At 42.2% G+C, this 17,474-nt stretch overlaps 1 protein-coding gene across 5 annotated transcripts in view; it reads right to left on the reverse strand.

The window, feature by feature from the left end:
• Positions 1–169: 169 nt before the first annotated feature.
• LOC119478137 (nipped-B-like protein B) overlaps positions 170–17,474 on the reverse strand; it is a 29,081-nt gene continuing 11,776 nt past the window's right edge. For all 5 annotated transcript variants that reach the window (XM_037752601.1, XM_037752604.1, XM_037752599.1 and 2 more), the window contains exons 10-47: positions 15,971–17,458; positions 15,600–15,725; positions 15,163–15,348; positions 14,759–14,830; positions 14,584–14,673; positions 14,379–14,479; positions 14,176–14,262; positions 13,823–14,042; positions 13,403–13,554; positions 13,212–13,292; positions 13,018–13,118; positions 12,778–12,904; positions 12,241–12,323; positions 11,980–12,112; positions 11,746–11,889; positions 11,569–11,655; positions 11,203–11,417; positions 11,016–11,118; positions 10,829–10,927; positions 10,449–10,595; positions 9,048–9,182; positions 8,853–8,951; positions 8,672–8,725; positions 8,439–8,547; positions 8,197–8,333; positions 7,635–7,775; positions 7,445–7,538; positions 6,221–6,375; positions 6,042–6,132; positions 5,733–5,906; positions 5,421–5,611; positions 5,176–5,283; positions 4,569–4,769; positions 4,295–4,441; positions 3,728–4,161; positions 3,464–3,638; positions 1,342–1,530; positions 170–1,187 (exon numbers count right to left, since the gene is read on the reverse strand). In XM_037752601.1, coding sequence (XP_037608529.1) covers positions 834–1,187; positions 1,342–1,530; positions 3,464–3,638; positions 3,728–4,161; positions 4,295–4,441; positions 4,569–4,769; positions 5,176–5,283; positions 5,421–5,611; positions 5,733–5,906; positions 6,042–6,132; positions 6,221–6,375; positions 7,445–7,538; positions 7,635–7,775; positions 8,197–8,333; positions 8,439–8,547; positions 8,672–8,725; positions 8,853–8,951; positions 9,048–9,182; positions 10,449–10,595; positions 10,829–10,927; positions 11,016–11,118; positions 11,203–11,417; positions 11,569–11,655; positions 11,746–11,889; positions 11,980–12,112; positions 12,241–12,323; positions 12,778–12,904; positions 13,018–13,118; positions 13,212–13,292; positions 13,403–13,554; positions 13,823–14,042; positions 14,176–14,262; positions 14,379–14,479; positions 14,584–14,673; positions 14,759–14,830; positions 15,163–15,348; positions 15,600–15,725; positions 15,971–17,458 — 6,830 coding nt within the window. In that variant the 3' untranslated portion in view covers positions 170–833. The remainder of the gene's footprint in view (positions 1,188–1,341; positions 1,531–3,463; positions 3,639–3,727; positions 4,162–4,294; positions 4,442–4,568; positions 4,770–5,175; positions 5,284–5,420; positions 5,612–5,732; positions 5,907–6,041; positions 6,133–6,220; positions 6,376–7,444; positions 7,539–7,634; positions 7,776–8,196; positions 8,334–8,438; positions 8,548–8,671; positions 8,726–8,852; positions 8,952–9,047; positions 9,183–10,448; positions 10,596–10,828; positions 10,928–11,015; positions 11,119–11,202; positions 11,418–11,568; positions 11,656–11,745; positions 11,890–11,979; positions 12,113–12,240; positions 12,324–12,777; positions 12,905–13,017; positions 13,119–13,211; positions 13,293–13,402; positions 13,555–13,822; positions 14,043–14,175; positions 14,263–14,378; positions 14,480–14,583; positions 14,674–14,758; positions 14,831–15,162; positions 15,349–15,599; positions 15,726–15,970; positions 17,459–17,474) is intronic.

Genomic DNA, 17,474 nt, shown 5'->3' on the forward strand with positions numbered 1-17,474 from the left:
GTTAACTGTCCAATCAGAATAGGGAAAAACCCTTTAAGATTTTCTTCACTCCCCCTGACCTCTGTCACACAGGTGAGGAAATCACAGTATAGCCAAAAACAAGATGAGCCTGATGACTTTGAAAATGATACAATAAATATTCTGAGGTGGGAAAATAAACGCAAACAAGTAACAAAGACGTAAGAAAAATTTATTGCAGTATTTGTTCCATCAGAAGAGCGGGGGTCACTTTTTTCTTGCTCTGTGTTCTATAACATCAAAATCTATATGAAAAACAATATACCTTCCCCTGCATATAGGCACAGATACTGCACTGCTCTTAACATAAATAAATTATATCAAAGATACTCCATTACACAGTGTGGGTAAACAACAGAATGTTCAAAACAAGGAATAAAAGGAAAGTTAAAAGTTGTTGGAGCTCAGGTCAAGTGAATAAATCCATCTGGTGCTAGTTTAAACTCCAAAAACACTTTATTAAGAACATCATCAATACACTAATTTCCAACATTCAGTTTATTTTTTTACAGAATTATGTTCAGATATAAACATGTGTTTAGTTAAACTATGATACAGTGGGAGTAAAAATCAAACAACGAAGTTGCTGCACAACAGCGAAGGAACTCCCACACAATGTTTTCCCAAACATTTCCTTCTTGTGTTTTTCTCGTGTTTAACTTAAACATATCTGTGTTCAAACAGATCAGTGTTCACAATACTTTTCCTCCATCTGGTCCTTAAATCTAAAGAGGTTTCTCTCTGTAACATATTGGATCCCCATAGATTTGGGTTGTGAGGGGGTTTCTGTCTGAGTAATTTCGTTTGATCAACTCTCAGTCCCCGTCCTTGGCAGCGTATAGCGCCCGTAACGTCTGTGCCACTTTGTTCGTCAGCTTTTGTCCACTTGTCAAAGATATTTTCTTGTAAATGATGTCTGACTCCTTGATAGTGTCAACCCAAGGCACCTTTTTGCGACCGTCCCGTTTCTTTACCTCAGCCCAGGGCCCAGAGTAAGATCCAGTCATCCAGTGTATACTGTAGCCAGTTTTGATCCTCTGGACGACCCTGGCAATCTGCGGTCTGTCTTTGTATTTGGGACAACAGAGGGCAATGATGTCCATGGCCTTCAGTCTCTCATTCAGGTGACCTGCGTCCTCTGCGGATTCCCCGCCTTTCCTTGGTTTCCGCTGTGGACAGAAGAAGCAGGGTGTGTCCGACATGAACAAACAGGAAGTATCACACAGAAATGCTACATTTTAAAGGCAGAAATAGTTTGATTACAGCCGAGTTAACATGGGAATCCTGTGGGTAATCTCTAGTCTAAGGTTTTAAAACTCCTACCGCAGGGGGTTCTTCCTCCTCACTCTCCTCCTCATCCGACTCCACTGGAGCAGTGTGATTATTGTGGTTGTGGTTCGAAGTTTTCGGGACCTTAAGCAGTGAAGTAATGGCTTTGTTTCTGGCATTGGCACTTGCTTCACCCTCCTCGTCCTCTTCGTCACGATCCAAGTGCTCCATCAGTACCTTGAACTAAGAGATAAACCGGTATTGACAATAACCACGATATTTAAAAATGAAACATTGATATCATGTTAATAATACACATATGGTAATATCGTGTAAATAATGCAAAACCTCTCAAAGGAGACATATCATTTTCAGTGCTTGTGCACATACTTTTGAGTATCTGGAGTGCCTACCAACCCACATCTGCTAAATAAGACAACCCAGTCAGTGTTTTGTGGGCAACCTAGGTGCAAAGGTGCACCATGTTTTTCTTGCAAGCCAATCCGAGCAGACTGGGCTTTTTCTGGAGGGGGGCTTAAAGAGACAGGCGCTAAAACGGAACGTTTCAAACAGAGGGTGAATACAGGTATATTCAGACAGACACAATATGAGAAAAATAATAATCTTTTTTGAACATTAAAGCATGTAAATGTGTTCTGGTAGAAAGCCATAATACAAGTAGGAACCTGGAAATGAGCATGATATGTGCACTTTAAATCACTTAAATATATACAGCTATGGTTACAGACTCTCTCTCCACCTTCCTACACTGTTTGAAAAGGGCTGTCACTCGATTAAAATATTTAATCACGATTAATCGCATGATTGTCCATAATTAATCACGATTCATTGCAAATGAATGACACATTTTGTATCTGTTCAAAGTGTACCTTAAAGGGAGATTTATCAAGTATTTAATACTCTTATCAACATGGGAGTGGGCAAATATGCTGCTTTATGCAAATGTATGTATATATTTATTATTTGTAATTAATTAACAACACAAAACAATGACAAATATTGTCCAGAAACCCTCACAGGTACTGCATTTAGCATAAAAAATATGCTCAAATCATAACATGACAAACTCAAGCCCAACAGACAACAAGTGTCAACAACTGTCAACAACTGTCAACAACTGTCAACCAGCCGTCAGTGTGTCAGTGTGCTGACTTGACTATGACTTGCCCCAAACTGCATGTGATTATGTGTGTGCATTGGGCATGTCTGTAAAGGGGAGACTCGTGGGTACCCATAGAACCCATTTTCATTCACATATCTTGAGGTGGGAGGTCACTTTGAAAGTGGCCATACCAATGCGTAAGAGCGTTATTTAACCTCTTTCGCGACAAGCTAGGTTGGTGGTTGGTACCAATGGATTCCTTAGGTTTTCTATTTTTCTTTTTTTTTAAGTTATTTTTTGGGGGCATTTTTTAGCATTTTATTGACAGGACAGTGGATAGAGTCTTGGAAAGGGGGGAGAGAGAGAGAGTGGATGACATGCGGAAAGGGTCACAGGCCGGATTAGGACGCGGTTAGGACTGAGCCTTGTTATATGGGCGCCCGCTCTACCAACTGAGCTAACCAGGCGCCCAGGTTTTATATTTCAATATGATGCCAGTATTTTCAGTATAGCTTTAAAACTGAGCCCGCTAGCACCTGGCTTAGCTCAGTTGGTAGAGCGGGCATTGGTATTAAGGCTTGGTCCTGACCGCGGCGGCCCGGGTTCGAATCCGGCCTGTGGCCCTTTCCGCAGCCACTCTCTCTCTCCCCCCTTTCAAGACTCTATCCACTGTCCTGTCATAAAAATGGAAAATGCCCCCAAAAAAATAACTTTAAAAAAAAAAAAAAAAAACTGAGCCCGCTACAACCTCCGGATAATCGATTGCGTTAAAGAAATTAGTGGCATTAAAACAAATTTGCGATATCGCGTTAACTTTGACAGCCCTAATTTTGAGATTAATTAATTTTTCCAAAAAAGACATGAAATGTGCAATAAACAAAGTTAAAGAGGGATTTAACTGATAGCATAATTATTATTAAAATTTTCTATCGATATCGCGATAATATCGTAATCATGAATTCGTAATTGTGTAGCGAATATCTGATATAGTGACAGCCCTATTTCTGAGACTGAAATTATACATAAACTCAAAACAAGGCGCTGAATGCTTACATCCAAATACTGCTTCACAATATTCCGCTTGGTCTCGTTGCTGAGATCCGTGTGGGCCAGGTTCCTCTTCAGGAAGTCCAGTGTCTGACGAGGGTTGAAGTGCACCTTAGATTTCCTGTTCACTGCCTTGTCGTACACTTTGGCAGACTCCGTCGGGGAATATTTCTGGATTTTGCTGTAACGCAAACAACATGTTTGGTTGAGTTTGTGTCGTGTAAGCAACTGCATGAAAGATTTGTTGACTGGCATTTTTTTTATGCCTACCTGTCTGACAAGCCATACAGATTCTTCAGATGTTGTTTTAGCATCAGCAGCAGCAGGATGCCCTGTGAAGCGCTGGCGAAGTCCAGCAGAGGGTTGGAGTTTTCGGGCAGACGGTCCATCACTGCATCCTCATCTTCCACGTCCGAATCAAACTGCGCAGGTTTCTTTCCCCTGTGGACCACCTCGTCATCCTCATCACTGCTGCTGCTGCTGCTGGATGTGCTACTACTCTGCTCATCGTCCTCGTCTTCTTCTTCTTCATCTGCACCATCATCATCACTATCCTCATCAGAGCTGCCTTTTCTCCTCTGAGGCTTCTTCTTTTTCTTCTTCTTCTTCTCCTTCTTCTTCTTCTTCTTTTTTGTCATCTTTTTTGTCTTGACCTTCTTTTCCTGCTCTACTGTAGGCTCTACTCTAGGCTCTTTCTGTAAAGACTGCACACAGAACAAAACCACTCAAACACAGACCAAATATACAGCGCACATATTACACAGGCTTTGATTTTCATCTCATGATGATCAAAACATCTAGGAGCAAGATTTACTAAATTAAACAAAAGCTTCTCACCTCCTTGAAAGACTGGAGCAGGTTGCTGCCAGAGACAGACAGAGTAATATCTACATGGTGCATGATGAAAAGAGGCTCCTCCTGGGTCTGGTAGGGGAAGCAGGCCAAGTTGTCTGCTATGAACAACAACCTGTTCACCTCTGTTTTCTGCAGGGGGACAAAGTTTAAAACATTGATACTTAAATTAACAGTTCATGAGCAGCAGCGAAGCATGGATAGCGGGTGGTTGAAGACACACAAATCTACACAAAGAGAAGAAGAAAGGTGAACTTACGGAGCTGTCATCAAACAGGTTGAGCAGGGAAATGAGGAAAGCCCGTCTGTATTGTCGGTTCCCTCGGACCAGAGTGTAGAGATGAGCGCACAGAGCAGAGTCTGAGTCGTCGCGACGAAACCCTCGAATGGCTGGGCCTTTGGACCCATTTATGGCCTGTTGGACCTGATAAGCCATCTTCAACCCCGCTACGGCCTTCATCTGTGGATTCACAGGGATACAATTCGGCTTGATGGTAGATAAAATTATGATATTTAAAATCCAATCTGATAAATGTGATTTTTTTTTTTGTGAAGCCTGTATTTTATTTTTACCAGACTACAAATCTAGGATCAAAAGTAGAACTACGGTACATTATGAGATGTGTAGAGTGTAGCTTTTTTATTTTATAACAAATAAAAATAAAGAAATAACATTTTTTGTGTAACTTTTGTGCTTCTGTGCAACATAAAAATCTGAGTGTAAAGCCAAGTTTCCCATCCTCGTAGCGTTCAATGAAGTGATCAGAAACATAGACACACCACTGCCCGCAGATACTGTTATAGCAAACTGTCTTGTATACACTTTCACACTTAGTCTGGCGATCATAAACCAGCAAGCCACTCACATGGATGAAGCCTGAATACTTCTTGTCGATCTCCGCCAGCTGTTGATCGGACTTGTTCTTCATGGTTGGCTCAGGGTCTGTTCCCATGGCGATCAAGTAGGGCACACACTAAAAAAAAAACAATTGTTCCAAATCTGTGAGCGGCTCATGACGCATTCAAGTCAGCAGAGACTATGAGATAAAAGAAAATCTCACACGGATCTTGCGTGTAAGAGAGTAGTGTATATCTTGGTGAGTGAACATACCTGTACAGGATGGATGAGGCCCTGGCTGAGAGTCAGTGTAATGACACTCAGGGCAAAGTGGCGAACAGTGGACTGCGTGTGGAAGAAGGACTCCAGCACCTGCTTCAGGTAAATCTGCATTATGGAGCTGCTCATGCCTGATGAGATGTCCCCCATTTCTTTCAGATCCTCCTGATTGGATTGTTTCTTCCCTGAATAATAAAAAAAAAAAAAACATCAGCTTGATCAGTCTAAGGATGTTCTACATGACTGACATGCTGAACATACAGTGACAATCTCAGGTAACACATGAGATGGATTTGTTGAACTCACATTCGCGATCGGCCTCCTGCATTCGAGAGTCCTCCTCTTGCAGGTATGTCTGCAGGTTTTTAAGCACCTGGATCTTCAGATTGACTGAACTGTTTTCATCTGACAGGGTGTTGTTATACAGAACCTTCACATCCTGCACAAACATGAGCTCTGGGTGCATGATGAACTGGAAGCCTTGAGACAATGGAAGTGATTTGAATACAATCAATTCAGAGGAAAACTTAAGGCAAAGACATTGGCAAATGCAAACAAGAAATTACAGTAGAAATACAGTGATCACATGTTCGTCTGAGACGAGGCGCAACATACCTAGACCTGTGATGGCCTTGATCTGGACCTCTTCATCTTCATGAGTGGTGAAGTACAGCAGAAGCTCCAACACTTTGTCCTTGATGACAATCTGAGAGACAACAGGGGGGAGTCAGTCATGAAAACAGGTTTTACAGTTAGTCTTGCACACACAGTCCGAGCAGATTGCTGGTGTTTACCTTGTTAGCGCCCTTGAACTCCTCTTGGTCGAAATCAAAGTGTCGACAGAGAGCCCCCACAGTGAACAGTGAGCGCAGGAGAGTAGGTTTGTTAGCAGCCAGAGTGGAGCTGTTGGCGTCCTCCTGGTGCTGTGTCTTCAGTTTTGCTAGAGCTCCTATAGGATGATACACATGGGCAGTGAAAACTAACTTTTGTTCTTCCCGTTCATGCAGTGAACTAGCAAAGACACTGGACAATAAAACACTATTTGGTGTGCGATCGATGCTCTTATTTATTTGGATGTGAAATGAGACAATGGGCTGAATGAGGTTACATGAGCATAATGTAACCTTTACTTTTAAAGGCCCTGACACACCAAGCCGACGATCACCGTCAGACAGTTTGGGGATGTCTGTGAGCGTCTGTCGGTCTAGTTTTTGCGGTGTGGCCCGCACCGTCGGCTCTAGTCTGCCCGTGTCGCAGGCTTTTCAGCCGATTCAGCATGTTGAATCGGCGGCGGACCTCGTCGGTGAGAGAAATCACTCTGATTGGCTGTTCAGCTTAAACGAATCAGTGCACGAGAAGAGATACAGAAGTGAGGCAAGCAAGCCGCAAAACGAGTAAAGTCAGGAGGAAAAACACAGAAGGCTCTTCTCATTTTTCATCTTCATCTCATCTGATCATTCCAACACACCGATATTTTCACAAGGACATGGCCGTCTGGAATGAAGCTAAGTGGTGAGAGTGAATTGAAAGTGGTCGGCAAACACTGCTTTGTTTCATGTATCATAACAACGGCTTGTATATCCGCCGTCCACGTCTTCCGGTTTCCCTTTTTGAATGACGAATACAGATTACCGCCCGCTGATGTGGAAAATTGATTCCTCTCACATAGTCACAGAACTTACGTGCTAAATGGCTGTCGGCTCTAGTCTTTGTGGTGTGTTCAAATGCAACTTGTCGACCAAGACAAAGGCGACATAAGGCGACATAAGGCGACATAAGGCGACATAAGGCAACATGAGGCGACTCAACGGACGGCCTTCATCGCCACTAGTTCTTCGATGTCGGCTTGGTGTGTCTGGGCCTTAAGGTGAATGAACAGGTTAACATTTACAACCCCTATGTACATGCTACTAAAATGTTGGTGTATTTTAGAGTCTTTTTGCAGCCTTTTCCATTTCAAGGTATATAAGAATTCTGGTAAAAAAAAAATCGATGTATGTACAGTATATAAGCCTTACCGTAGTAGCGATTGAAACAAGCCCAGACGAACTTGTAGTTGTGCGTGACCTTGTTGACAACAGCACCGAGACAGCTGACACAGTGCTGTACAACCTGAGAAGCAGACACAAACAAATGGCATCGTGTTCAAATGAAATCTGTATGCTCAGAGCTATCTGTAAAAGCTGTAAGCTGTAAAATGACACTGACCGTCATGCCGTACTTGATGATGAGCTTCATCAGGTCTTCCTCTAAGGTAGTGAGGAAGGTCTCACTCGGGAGCTCCATCAGAGGCACGACCAGCTCCAAGATCTTAGCCACGTTACATATCACCATGAAGTCATTCTGAGTCTGGAATGTCAATACAGAGACAGGTGCTCAGTCCAAAACTGAGCTGGGAAATAACTTTGTGAATTGCTTTATTAATTGTACTCCTCCCCTCAGCATCTGATTGTAACTGTAATACTGTATGATTGATCCTACTTATTTGTTCCAGCAAAACATCTGAGCTGTGTCATGTACAGTATTTGCATTTGCATGATGTCCCAGTAAACTCTGATAAACCACCACATTTGTGGTCTTAATATGTCACACAGGTAAATCTTTGCAAATTGTAACGCCCGCTGTGTTGATTTCATTTGGCTGCCACTAGATGGCCCTATAGCACAACATAAAAGTTTGTGTTGTTCATTTCTGTCCTGTGGGCACCAGACTCAAACAAATGATTTCTCATACCTTCAAGTAAAAGATAATACTGAACAAAATGACTTACATTGCACTTGGTGGTCAAGTAGGGCTGCATAGTCATGGCATGTTTGACCATTAACTGTGCTCTGATCTTGCTGAACAGGTAGAGAGTGGTGATGCACGATACCAGACGACCTGAGTTGACCCCTTTGTCCTCACAGTCTGAAACGCAAACACAGAAAACATTGACATGTGTCACAGCACAGTAATGTCTAACAAAATAAGAATGTTGTAAGCAAACATACTATTACATTTGTTTTTTATTACCTGCAAGAGACTCCTCATATTTCAGTATGTGTTCCACCAGATTGTCCACCAGCTGAACACACGCCTTCTTGGCAGGTTTGTACGAAGCTTGCTCTTCTGACTTCAGGAGCTAAACAGATGTTGTACAGAAGTTAGATAAGATGCCTGACAACATATGCACACACCAGCTATCATAAAGACACACAAGCTGATGATGAGATATCAAACAGCCACACAAGTTAAAAAGAACTCACATTTTGGAGAAGCTGCTCAAACCAGTCGTAGCCTGTATCTTTACATGCCAACACCTGGGATGAAATCAAAACATGACATGAGTCAGATTATGACAATGTCATAATAATAATAACAATATGTCATTAAAATGTTTTGAATGATGGTGCCGACATTTTTGTCACGAGTCTAGGTAGTACGCACCACATCTGTGATGTTCAGGATCTTCCGGGTCAAGGCGTTTTTATCATGACCGGGTGTGGGGGTGAACCAGATTTTCTGGAATGTCTCATTCACCAGTTTCTGCATGGGAAAAAATATTTATGTATATGAACTGTATATTAAAAACTAAAAACTGTCACGTGTAAGCAGCATTCACTTAAAAAAGTAAACCCAAACCTTGATCCCCTCTTCATCGTTGACCCTTCGGATCATCCTGACACACATCTCGGTGATCTTGTGGAAGTCCGGCTGCTCCAGGCAAATATCCCTCAAGATCTTAATGACCCTCTTCCTTACGCTAATACCTGTGTCCTGTGGAGAGGCAACATGGGTACAAGAACAGCTCAATACAGACAAGAAGAAATACATTTCTCAACCCGTTGCAGTTCTTCATTTGTTCTTTAGGTGGCAGTGTGGGAAAAGATGATTTAACCTCTGTTGAACTTTAAATTAAGTTTTTGGTCAGAGTTTGCAAAAGTCAAGAGAAGTTCCACTTGAATCTGTGTTATCATAGCCCTCTTCTGACCGCGGCAACTTTCCCCCGATTTAAGTACCATTTGAGCAACTCATTTCATTTTGACCGCAGGGAACAGCGTCTAAATTAAGATCCAGGGACTTTTAACCCCCCAAAAAGGCCCTGCTCGGGGGGAATACTTTCTGAAAGTACAGGAATTTCGGAGTGGAGTTTGCAGGGATGACCGTCGCCGTTTGTGTAAAACACACAGCGTTGCTGCTTCAACTGTACCGCTTCATTTATAAAACAAGGAAGTACTCTAGTATCGATTTAGGACCATTTTAGGACGAGGGGAAAGCATTTCTCTTTGTTCGATAACATTAAAAGTAAAGTTAGGTTTTGCTGTCAGCTTCCTGACTCATTTAAAAAAGGACAAGACAAAAAGGAGAGGGCTGAGAGGGCGAGCAGTAAAAGAGACGGACTGTGGCGGTGCCGTGATTAACAGAAAATACAATTATTTTCTGAGTGCTTCATGGCGGTTACGTTCTAAAGCACAAATAAATAAACATCAATCGCTCAACAGATGAATTACTGTAAAGACGGACACTCTTAGTTTCATTTTCCTCTGCATTTCATTCATTACATCCAATGTGCATCAATAAATACTATGTAGCAGTAAATGTCGCAGTGAGACAAAACGATTTTTTTTTTTCAATGTGTTTTTAGATCAAACAGGAGGGCACACTGAACTGCAGGCTGCAGAGTGTGTTCACCGCTGTGACCACCAAAAGCCCTCATCTCATGTCATGTTGCTTTTTCGTACAGGGGACTAATTTGCCTAATGTTTGCAGGTCTTTAGACCACGGTGGAAACGCAGACAACAATGGGCTGAAGGAACCTTTTAGTTCCTTGAAAAGTATCCCGGGACGAAAATTACCAGGATTTTCTTGGTGGAAACTCGGCTGTAATAGACGTTGATTATTCCACAAGCCCCTAAGAGGGCACGTGATGTGACCAAATCAATTTAAACTTTACCACCTGGGAAAAAAACCCATTTGTGTATGACACAGAAGCTCACAGTGAGGTGTAAAAAAAAAGGTCAAGGAGGAAGCTTAAGAAATTACCAATATCCTTTCAATGAGCATGTCGTAGTACTGCTCAATGAGCTCCGGTCGACTTAGCACAAAACGGCCGAGGAGCTCCACGGCTGCCTCTCGCACACTGGTGGAGTTGTCCATGAGGCGACAGTGAACACCACGCTGCATATCCACCTGCAAATCAAATAGGGGAGATTAGTCAAGCACAGATAAACATTACTGAATGTTATGCCTGCTAGTGTGACTGTGGTAAACTGGCTTAATTGCCTGGTAACGTCACAACACCACCCTAGCACTCGGGCTTGAGGAGAATCTCCTGTTAGAATTAATAGATTTAAAGTAAACATTAAGTGCTACAGCTATCAATCCAGTGGTTGATGTGTAGCAGCCAATACAAGATGGCTTACCCGTGCCAGAATACTTGGATCCACAGCTACTACTTCAGACAGACACTTCATGGCTTTAGTTCTGACTGCGATGGCACTCTCACCCAGCACTCTCAGAATCTATATAAGAGAAAGAGAGAACAAAAGTTAGTGACAGCCAACCCAATATAATCTCTCACTGACGTTCATGTGAAATAAATCCTCTTACCTGTGATAAATAAATATCAAAGCTCTGTGAGAACGGCCTCATGGAGGCCAGATATCTGACAATCAGACACGAGTCCGCATAGTCTGCTGTGTCAGGGTTTATCCTGAAAGGAAAATCAAGAGGATTGGCGAACAAGTCAAACGGCGTAACAAATTAGTGCAGTGATCCACAGTGAAGTATTATTTACCCCAGAGAACTGAAATCTGTTGGTGTTGTCTTGACGACCTTGCGGAGGAATTTCTTTCGTGTCTCGACCCTCTGCATAATCTCCTCAGTTGAGTCAACATCCTCGGAATGACGTCGACCTTTCAAGTCCTCGTCGTCATTTTGAGACTTCATCGCTTTCTCTGCCTCAGTTGTAGCGTCCCTGAACCACTGGGCGATATAAAACTTCCTGGCAAACTATATGAAACAAATGCATTGTCTTTATTACTATTATTATTATTATTATTATGCATGTAAACACTGAGCATTCAGTCGTTAGGGAATCATAAATGTGACCATGATGGTTTCTGTAAATACACAGATTAGTATATGAAAATGAAATGCTCACCAATAGAGATGGATCCGTCTCAATGTTCTGATTTAGGTAGTCCAGTAAGGCCTTCTGGAGTTGCTGGGTCTCATCACTGCCTGGAATCTGTAAGGAGATCAATAAGCATCTTAAAGGCAGTTCAAAGCCACTGTTTATTTACATCTGGTAAAATAATTCCCTAATTATCTAGTCTACCTCTTTGAGGATGCGGTCAATGGCCTTTTGGTCCACGTTGCTAGTGACGGCATCTTTACGCAGGCGAGACGCGACAGTGCCGAGGTAATCCAGCGATGCCACCCTGAGCGCCATTTCTGTCTGCTTGTTACTGAACTGGTGAACCTAGAGCACAAGAAGTGGAGGAAAAATGTCACGACAAAAACAAACATCAGCAGCCTTTTCTACTGGACAGAAGTCAGTGATGCTACTCACCAACAGCCGGCCCAGTAAACTGAGCAGCAGCTCAGCAGCAGGCCACTCAGGCCTGTTGATTGTGGACAGCAGGTCATGAACAAAGTTCTCAAACAGCGGCCTGTAGTCCTCCTCTCCCTGCTTACTGCCACACCTGAAACATACAGAATACAATTAAGTTATTATAATATGTGCTTGAACATTAATATTACAGCCTGTGTACTGTGTAAGGACACTTGGTGCAAAAGTCCCCCTTTAACAGTCTACAGACCAATGACTTACTTCTTGAGAAACACTGATAGGAAGTTCTGAGCTGTCCTCATGGCAGTTTCATAAGAGTTTGTGATGAAGGCATCTTTATCCACCTAGAAAAAAGTATCCAACATGTCAAACAATTTCTGAATAAAATCATCTTTTCAGATAAATATGATTTAAATATCAGTTAAATCTAGGGCTGCACGATTTTGAGAAAACATATAATTGCAATTATTTTGACTGATATTGCAATATGATTTGTAATATTAGACGGAATGATCAATTTTATTGAAAAACATATTAAATAATTATGTTGTGATTTTTGCTGGGATCTGTACCAAACAAAGATGTTTTCTTAAGTCTGTAGAATATGATGTGTAGGCCAGGACATCTCTGCAGCACCACAGTATTTAATTTAAAATGGTATTTTGACACACATTTCGCCTTTAACAAATATTACGATTTCCTACTCATCCTGCGATTTGAAAATTGCTGTGGGCCATTTTGCGATTTTGATAAAATTTGGATTAATTGTGCAGCCCTAGTTAAATCCTTGGTAGCTACCTTCTTATTATGTTCCTCATCTGAGTCCCTCTCTGATGGAAGGCGAACCACACACTGGATGAGCTGAAGAACCAGCGCTGTTACCATCTGGATATGCAAGGGCTCTTCATCCGCATCACCGTTTAGCCTGGGGGAGTATGAGATATTAGTATCGTTAGGTTTACTGAGCAAAGCAGAGGACTTCCATGATCATCATTTATGTAATTTTATTCAGCAAATATTCACTCGATATGTAGTTACCTAAAGTTCCTGAGGCTGCGTTTACTGGTAGGCAGTCTAGCCAGGGAGGTGAAGATCTCTTCAAGAATGAGCTGCCTGTGCTTCTCGTAACGAGAGAACACCTGAGGAAGAGTCAAATGCAAAGCACTTAATTAAAAACATAGGCGCACAACAGAGACGCTGTGCAAGAGCATGTCATGAAAAAAATGACTTACTGCTGTCACTAGTGAGATGGCACATAACTGCAGTTCACTGACATTCTCCACGAAAAAAGGTGTAATACCCAGGGTGGACACCTAAAAGTCGGGCACAAAAGCAGTCAAGTATGTTAGAACTCAAGGGTCAAAGGTTAAAAGGGGTCATGGTGAATTTGAATGACGTCAGACCAGATTCAGGAGAGTCCCACCTGGAGAATAGTGGTGTCAGTTAGCAGCTGGATCTCCAGGAGCTCCGAGATGTTGCTGACGATATCACACACTTTGTCATAGAGCACGACCACCACCTTCTGTTTATGGGTGGAAATCTTTGCTCTCTTGGACTTTGAAGCATGCGCGCCACCTTATATGAGGAAGATAAAGGGAAAATAAGAGATGAATAAAAGATAAGCAAACCACTTGCAAAATACCAATACTGATTTTTAACAATGGCACACCAACATTTATTTTTGAGTGCAAAGATCATGTGAACCAACATAGATCAGACTCATCAGCTTGGTAATATGCAAACTTTGCAAGCACAAAAACAGCTCCTTGAGATCAAGATTTTTTTGCAATATTATTATATTTATTTAGAACAACTTAGAAAAACAGAAGAAAACTGTGCTCACCTTTTCTGTAGACCGGATCATACTGAGGGTACAATGAGTTTTGCAGATGGAACTTGGTATACTGCAGCACCCTCTCAATCACATCCTCTATGTAAACAACCTTGGGCATGCGTGGAGATGTCATGATGTTGAGTGCAGTCAGACAGGCATCAGCGGACTTTGCCACCCGCTCCATGATAAGGTCACGCCACAACCGCTCCTCATCCTTGGAATCATTGTCCTACAAATTTCAAAACAATTAGTAACGCATTAAAACAAAGGACAAAACTTCAGGTAAGACAAATCGCATCACTACAGCAGCTAAAAAAAAAAAAAAAAAAAAAAAAAAAAATCATACCCGGCTGGCAACTTACATGATTCATCAGGGTGGAAAGTTTGACGCTGTCCTGAATGTTCTTCTCCAGGATATTCAACATTTTCACCAGTTTATCAGACGGAAACTGTGGATCAAACAAATGATTGGACACTTTCACAATGATGCGTCTTTACAACAGCTAGATATCAACTGTGAACCTGAGTGTAACCATGTGACAGTGCACAAACATCCTCTTCTTACCTTGTGGAAGATGCGCATAGCTTTCATCTTAGCAGAATCGCTGCCTAGCTCGCTCAACTGGTGCTTTCCAAGCAAGAGCTCTTCCGGTATCTCATCCTCGTCTGTTTGAGGGCACAAAGTTATAATGTTGACATTTTTTTTTTTTACAACTTCCAACACAATAAATATCATGAACTTTGGAAATTGTGCGGCGATAGATGTTTACCTGCTCCGGCGAGGTCCACGTCCTCGAGGCTCTCGATAATGCTGTCCGCGTTGGCCATGAATCTCTTATATGTGGAGGAGTCCTTCTTTTCTGTTAAACAAATGTAAACAAATTGATTAATAAAAAATAAGTAGTTTTAAAATGCACTAATATTATAAAAGTGATAAAACAATACCCTCTGGTGTCATCTTGGAATCATACGCTATCCTGTTCTTCTGCTTCTCCTTTTTCTTCAATTTTTTGGCAACTGGACAAAAAGAAGACAACATTAGTCAGATCCTTGACAGCAGCAACTCACCCTCAAGCACTGCTTATTTAATAGAGACAGACTTGGGTGGAGTAATCCAACTATCCAGGGAATTGGCCTGACGGATCGCTGATTTCAAATGGCAATAATTTGAATGACAGCCGTCAGAAACAGGAGTCACAATTTGCATTGTCTGACACAAATAACATGTTAATTGTCTTATGGTTATTTTGCCTTCTTAGAGACAAATAACAAAATGAAAGTTACTCTCTGTCTCTTTGTCTACAACATTTATTTATGGTTTTTCTTTTGCCTATGCAAAAAAGACTCACCATCTTTCAGGCTCGGTGGTGGCGAGTCTTCATTGGAGTCGCTCGGGCTCTTGTCACGCTGACGGCCACCGCTCCCCCGGCGAGCAGCAGAATGCGAACCTCCACTTCGCCGGTGCTGTCCAGACCCCTTCTTCTCTTCGTGCTTCCATGACTTGTCGTGACCTTTCTTGCTCTTTTTCTTTGCAGCTGTAACAACAACAGAGAAGGGATGAGTCAGAAAATATCAAGTTTAAGCACCAATTATTGCTTTAATGAATAAATGACATATGTTGATAATTGTAATATAAAATACTTGGAGGTGCATATTGTTTAACCTTAAGGATTACTGCGCGGTAAAACAATATTCCGTCAAAAGTGGAGACAGCACAGCGCTTTTGACAGATTTTGCAGTACTCTGATGTACAAATGTGTAAGTTTTTAAGTTTAATAATACTGACTCTCGTTGTCAGAGTCATCGTCGTCGTCGACATCATCATCATCGTTGTGGTCAGAGTCATCGTCATTCAACTCAGCGTGCTTGGATTTCTTACTGATCGTACTGTGCTTTCTCTTGTTTGACATCTCTGTAAGCACAAGAGGTGAGTTAGTTTTCAGAACAGAATAATCTGTATTCCAAAAGAAGATGCAATCAGTAACTCATTAATCCACAGCTATGTGTTTGGATTAACAACTGTGATAAAAGTGATTCATGAAACAGCGGTTTAAAGCAATTAAACAATCCAGTAACTTTGCAAAGTCACATTGTACATATCCATCCCCTACAGTACTGCTTACTTATTATTATTTAATAAACAAAGTAAAAACCTACCTTTCCCAAATCCGGAGCCGTGTGCATTCCTGCTTTCCTTAATGATCCTTTTTACCTCATCAATACTGAGTTTGTTGATCACAACGACAGGCTTAGCTCCTTTGTTTAAGTCCTTTATCAATGACAATCTCTCCAGTCTGACCAGGGGTTCGCTCCAGCCCTCTATCAACTTGGCTGGAAGTGGTGGCTCTTTCATGTCCCGTTTCAACTTAGGAATCACAAAGTTCTTCAGACTTCCTGACTTGCCACCCAGCAGGTACGAGGGGAACTCACTATGTTTGTTCTCAAGAGATTGCTGTTTGTTTCCAGCTTGGCAGCTAATGCTGCCATCCCCACTTTTCCTCTCTTTCGTATTTTGGGCGTTTTGAAGGCCGGAACTCTCTTCTGTCTTCTGTCGACCATTGAGGTCAGTGGATTTTCTGCTTCCGTCTTGCTTCACTCTAGGGCTGTCAGCTTTAGTATGCCGGTCAGGAGAGTGTCTGTTGCAGTTTTCCCTTGACGTCTTGTGCTTCCTTTCCCTGTCTCTATCTCTGTCCTTATCCCTATCCTTGTCTTTTTCTTTGTCTTTTTCTTTGTCCTTATCCCTATCCTTATCTTTTTCTCTGTCCTTATCCCTATCTCGATCTTTATCTCTAACTTTTTCTCTGTCCTTATCCCTATCTCTATCTTTATCTCTAACTTTTTCTCTGTCCTTATTCCTATCTCTATCTTTATCTCTAACTTTTTCTCTGTCCTTATCCTTATCTTTGTCCTTATCTTTTTCTCTATCCTTATCCCTATCTCCAGCTTTATCTCTTTCTCTGTCCTTATCCCTATCTTTATCTTTTTCTCTGTCCTTATCCCTATCTTTATTTCTGTCTTTATCCTTATCCTTCTCCCTGACTTTATCTTCTTGAAGTCTGGAGTTACGCTCCGCCTTGCTAATGGTTTTTGGAGTCTCAGGTTGGCCGTCTTGGGATCGGTGACTGTTGCGGTTCTTTTCCTCTTTCTGGCGCAAGTCTGAATGCTTGTCATGTTTCTGCCGTGGTGTGTCTGGCCGTCTGTCATCTGAGTGGCCTTTGCCACCGGCAGTTTTGCTGTCATGTTTGTGTTTGGATTCGCGTCTTTCTTGCTTCTCTTTGGGGGTTTCTGGTTGCCCATCTGAGCCAGACTTCTTGGTGTTCTCGGCATGCTGTCTGATGATCCCAGGTCTGTTTTCAACAACTGTATCTACCTTTCCATCCGCCTTTGACTTTAGTTGCCGTAGGCGGTCCTCACACAACTTCTGTGCTTCCAAGACCACTACAGGCTGTCCTATCATTCTGCCAGCTTGCTGCAGATCAATACTGACCATCAAGGCAGGCCGGCTGGCACCGTTACTCGCAGAATTCGTCTTCTTGGGTGTCAACTTGCTGTCAGTGTTGCCCCCTTGTACAGTAGGCCCGTCACTTGACTCAGCTCCGGATTCCTGAGGATACGAGTCTTGCTTCCGTTTCTTCAGTGGCTTATCTGCGATTAAGAAAAA

Source organism: Sebastes umbrosus, chromosome 19 (genome assembly GCF_015220745.1).
Source record: "Sebastes umbrosus isolate fSebUmb1 chromosome 19, fSebUmb1.pri, whole genome shotgun sequence".
In the NCBI taxonomy this organism is placed as follows: Eukaryota; Metazoa; Chordata; class Actinopteri; order Perciformes; family Sebastidae; genus Sebastes; species Sebastes umbrosus.